Here is a 5,806-nt window from a genome sequence, read left to right as displayed (position 1 = left end):
ACTCTCTGTGGGGACTCTCTGTGTGGACTCTCTGTGGGGACTCTCTCTGTGGGACTCTCTGTGGGACTCTCTGTGTGGACTCTCTCTGTGTGTCTGGACTCTCTGTGTGGACTCTCTGTGTGGGACTCTCTGTGGGGACTCTGTGTGACTCTGTGTGGACTCTCTGTGTGGACTCTCTGTGGACTCTCTGTGGACTCTCTCTCTCTGTGTGGACTCTGTGTGGACTCTCTGTGTGGACTCTCTGTGGACTCTCTGTGTGGACTCTCTGTGTGGACTTTGTGGACTCTGTGTGGACTCTGTGTGGACTCTCTGTGGACTCTCTGACTCTCTGTTGTGGACTCTCTGTGTCTCTGGACTCTCTGTGGACTCTCTGTGGACTCTCTGTGGACTCTCTGTGGACTCTCTGTGGACTCTCTGTGTGGACTCTCTGTGGGACTCTCTGTGGGGACTCTCTGTGTGGGACTCTCTGTGTGGACTCTCTCTGTGTCTCTGTGGACTCTCTGTGTTTGGACTCTCTGTGGACTCTCTGTGACTCTCTGTGGACTCTCTGTGGACTCTCTGTGGACTCTCTGTGGGACTCTCTGTGGACTGTGGACTCTCTGTGTGTGGGACTCTCTGTGGACTCTCTCTGTGGACTCTGTGTGTGGACTCTGTGTGGACTCTCTGTGGGGGGACTCTCTGTGGGACTCTGTGTGGACTCTCTGCTCTCTGGGGACTTTGTGGACTCTCTCTGTGTTCTGTGTGGACTCTCTGTGGACTCTCTGTGGACTTTGTGGACTCTCTGTGGACTCTCTGCTCTGTGTGGACTCTCTGTGTGGACTTTGTGGACTCTGTGTGGACTCTCTGTGGACTCTCTGTGGACTCTCTGTGTGGACTCTCTGTGGGGACTTTGTGGAGTGGATGTTTAGATGTTCTGCAGAATCGTCTCACGGGGTTTTGTTTGTTTATTTGTTTGTTTGTTTGTTTGTGTTTTTCAGCAGTAAAAAACGCAGCCGCAGCAGAGAGAGGAAGAGGAGCCGAGAGAGAAAGAGGAGCCGCAGCCGCAAACGAAAGAGCCGCAGCCGAGAGAGACACCGCAGCAAAGAGAGAGACAGAGGGCGCTACAGAGAGCACCACGTGTGAGTACCCCACACACACAGAGAGTACCACACACACACACACACACACACAGAGAGTACCACACACACACACACACACACACACACAGAGTACCACACACACACAGAGAGACACCGCAGCAAAGAGAGAGACAGAGGGCGCTACAGAGAGCACCACGTGTGAGTACCCCACACACACACACACACACACACACAGAGAGACACACAGTACCACACACACACACAGAGTACCACACACACACACACACACACAGAGAGACACCGCAGCAAAGAGAGAGACAGAGGGCGCTACAGAGAGCACCACGTGTGAGTACCCCACACACACAGAGAGTACCACACACACACACACACAGAGTACCACACACACACACACACACACACACAGAGTACCACACACACACACACACAGAGACACCGCAGCAAAGAGAGAGACAGAGGGCGCTACAGAGAGCACCACGTGTGAGTACCCCACACACACAGAGAGTACCACACACACACACACAGAGTACCACACACACACACACACACAGAGTACCACACACACACACACACACAGAGTACACACACACACACACACACAGACACCGCAGCAAAGAGAGAGACAGAGGGCGCTACAGAGAGCACCACGTGTGAGTACCCCACACACACAGAGAGTACCACACACACACACACACACACACAGAGTACCACACACACACACACACACAGAGTACCACACACACACACACACAGAGAGACACCGCAGCAAAGAGAGAGACAGAGGGCGCTACAGAGAGCACCACGTGTGAGTACCCCACACACACAGAGAGTACCACACACACACACACACACACACACACAGAGAGTACCACACACACACAGAGAGTACCACACACACACAGAGTACCACACACACACACACACAGAGTACCACACACACACAGAGAGACACCGCAGCAAAGAGAGAGACAGAGGGCGCTACAGAGAGCACCACGTGTGAGTACCCCACACACACAGAGAGTACCACACACACACACACACACACACACAGACACAGACACCGCAGCAAAGAGAGAGACAGAGGGCGCTACAGAGAGCACCACGTGTGAGTACCCCACACACACACAGAGAGTACCACACACACACACACACACAGAGTACCACACACACACACACACACACAGAGAGACACCGCAGCAAAGAGAGAGACAGAGGGCGCTACAGAGAGCACCACGTGTGAGTAACCACACACACACACACAGAGTACCACCACACACACACACACACACACACACACACACAGAGAGTACCACACACACACACAGAGAGTACCACACACACACACACACACACACACACACACAGAGAGTACCACACACACACCACACACACACACACACAGAGACCACACACACACACACACAGAGTACCACACACACACACACACACGAGAGAGTACCACACACACCACACACACACACAGAGAGTACCACACACACACACACACACACACACACAGAGAGTACCACACACACACACACACACACACAGAGTACCACACACACACACACACACACACAGAGAGACCACCACACAGCAAAGAGAGAGACAGAGGGCGCTACAGAGAGCACCACGTGTGAGTACCACACACAGAGTACACACACACACACACACACACACAGAGAGTACCACACACACACACACACACACACAGAGAGTACCACACACACACACACACACAGAGTACCACACACACACACACACACACACACACACACACACAGAGAGTACACACACACACACACACACACAGAGTACCACACACACACACAGAGAGTACCACACACACACACAGAGAGTACCACACACACACACACACACACACACACAGACACCGCAGCAAAGAGAGAGACAGAGGGCGCTACAGAGAGCACCACGTGTGAGTACCCCACACACACACACACACAGAGAGTACCTCACACACACACAGAGTACCTCACACACAGAGAGTACCTCACACACACACAGAGAGACACCGCAGCAAAGAGAGAGACAGAGGGCGCTACAGAGAGCACCACGTGTGAGTACCCCACACACACAGAGAGTACCTCACACAGAGAGTACCTCACACACACACAGAGAGACACCGCAGCAAAGAGAGAGACAGAGGGCGCTACAGAGAGCACCACGTTGAGTACCACACACACACACAGAGAGTACCACACACACACACACACACAGAGAGTACCACACACACACACACACACAGAGTACCACACACACACACACACACACACACACACACACACAGAGAGTACCACACACACACACACACACAGAGAGTACCACACACACACACACACACAGAGAGTACCACACACACACACACACAGAGAGTACCACACACACACACACACAGAGAGTACCACACACAGAGTACCACACACACACACACACAGAGAGACACCGCAGCAAAGAGAGAGACAGAGGGCGCTACAGAGAGCACCACGTGTGAGTACCCCACACACACAGAGAGTACCACACACACACACAGAGAGTACCTCACACACACACAGAGAGTACCACACACACACACACACAGAGTACCGCACGCACACACACACACACACACACACACAGAGAGTACCACACACACACACACAGAGAGTACCCCACTCACACGCACACACACACACACACAGTACCATGTGTGAGTACTGATTACTCTGCGAGGGTAGTGTGATTACTCTGGAGTAGGAGTAGTGTGATTACTCTGGAGTAGGAGTAGTGTGATTACTCTGGAGTAGTGTGATTACTCTGGAGTAGTGTGATTACTCTGGAGTAGTGTGATTACTCTGGAGTAGGAGTAGTGTGATTACTCTGGAGTAGTAGTGTGATTACTCTGGAGTAGGAGTAGTGTGATTACTCTGGAGTAGTGTGATTACTCTGGAGTAGTGTGATTACTCTGGAGTAGTGTGATTGGAGTAGTGTGATTACTCTGGAGTAGTGTGATTACTCTGGAGTAGTGTGATTACTCTGGAGTAGTGTGATTACTCTGGAGTAGTGTGATTACTCTGGAGTAGTGTGATTACTCTGGAGTAGGAGTAGTGTGATTAACGTTGATGTTTGTTTCAGTCGTCGGAGGTCACGCAGTAAAAGTCCTCTGAGGAAGGAGAAGAGCCCCGTCAGGTCAGTGTGTGTGTATTGTGTGTAATGTGTGTGTGTGTGTGTAACGTGTGTGTGTAATGTGTGTGTGTAACGTGTGTGTAACGTGTGCATCGTGTGTGTAAAGTGTGTGTGTAACACTTGTAATGTGTGTAACTTGTGTGTGTGTGTGTAACATGTGTATCGTGTGTGTAAAGTGTGTGTGTGTAACACTTGTAATGTGTGTAACGTTTGTGTGTAACGTGTGTGTAACACTCTTCATGTGTGTATGGTGTGTGTAAATTGTGTGTGTAACGTGTGTGTGTGTAACACTCTTCATGTGTGTATGGTGTGTGTGTGTAACAGTCTTCATGTGTGTATGGTGTGTGTGTAACAGTCTTCATGTGTGTATGGTGTGTGTGTGTAACAGTCTTCATTAGAGCCCGACTGATATGGATTTTGTTGTGGCCGATATGAAACTGATATAATGGGAGTTGGAGCTGCCGATATAATCGCTGATATATTTAGTGATGTAAAAATTCACTGTAAATGTTGAATTGATTAAAAAACTTAGGTTTGGCTCTAGTGGATTTTAAATTGGGTTTATTTAGGCAACATTTATTGTTATTCTGACTCTTTACATCATATTTACATACAGTAGATTGGCCTAATTTTTGCATCACATTTTCACACACACACACACACCACACTGTCACTGCTAGTGATGGGTATTCCAGTTTTTTTTGTTTTTTTTTTGGAGAACCGGCTCGGCTCACTAAAGCAGTTGGCTCTTTCGGCTCCCAAGCGACTCTTGAGATGGTTTTGTTGCAAGCAGGACTAAACCAGAACTGAACCAGGACTGAGTGTCGGGACTCGGTTTCTCCTTCACTTAAGCCCAATTTTAGTCCTGGTTTATTCATTTTATGCTGAACTGCAGCCAAATATGCACTTTTTTTTTATCCAATGCACATGCAGATTTCTGAAAGTTTCGTTTTCAGCCGCTGCTGCTGTCAAACTACCGGTCTACATGCGGCATGAAGAGAAAAAGTGAGAAAAAGAGAAAACACGACTCCCAATAAGAAACATGCTCCCGTTGTTCACTTCAAAGAGCCGGATCTAAGAGCCGCTTCGATCGCGACCGACCCATAACTCCTAGAGAGTAAAGAAACTACCCGTATTAGCCTTTAGCCGTAAAAACGTGCGCACCGCGGTAATTAATTATATGCATAAATGTGGATCATTCACACGTCTATTCACAGCTCATTTACATATCAATGCAGCTCCAGTAACAAATATACGGCCAATGTAGTCACTTTACAATAGACCAATAGAAAACAGTCTGTTTATGTGTGGGAGCTACAGCAGCTAATCGCTAACAAAACCTAAACTAGCTTCAAAGTCGATGTATTTCCAACCCTAACCGCTCACACAGGCTCCTCCCACATCACAAGTCTGCACTAATAAATGTCCTTTTAATCCAGACTCAAACCGATTGTCCGAAAAAGAATATAATCTCAGTGTTGCGCACGGCTGCAGGTGTAAACAAACACACGCGAGTGAAGTGA

General features: G+C 49.1%; 1 protein-coding gene across 4 annotated transcripts in view; it reads left to right on the top strand.

Annotated features, from left to right (window-relative positions):
- The first annotated feature begins 884 nt into the window (after positions 1-884).
- The window catches only part of LOC110173967 (RNA-binding protein 39-like), a 24,647-nt gene continuing 19,725 nt past the window's right edge, over positions 885-5,806 (top strand). For 3 of the 4 annotated variants that reach the window (XM_055159407.1, XM_055159408.1, XM_055159409.1), the window contains exons 1-2: positions 885-1,118; positions 4,233-4,286. In XM_055159407.1, coding sequence (XP_055015382.1) covers positions 901-1,118; positions 4,233-4,286 — 272 coding nt within the window. In that variant the 5' untranslated portion in view covers positions 885-900. Of the gene's footprint in view, positions 1,119-3,560; positions 3,609-4,232; positions 4,287-5,806 lie in introns of those variants that run through there. The other variant, XM_055159410.1, reaches the window with a different exon arrangement.

Source organism: Boleophthalmus pectinirostris, unplaced genomic scaffold, assembly GCF_026225935.1.
Source record: "Boleophthalmus pectinirostris isolate CB_2022bp ecotype Guang Dong unplaced genomic scaffold, ASM2622593v1 HiC_scaffold_23, whole genome shotgun sequence".
NCBI classification, from domain to species: domain Eukaryota; kingdom Metazoa; phylum Chordata; class Actinopteri; order Gobiiformes; family Gobiidae; genus Boleophthalmus; species Boleophthalmus pectinirostris.
Note: the sequence above shows the minus strand (reverse complement) of the source record. Positions and strands in the feature narration are given on the sequence as shown.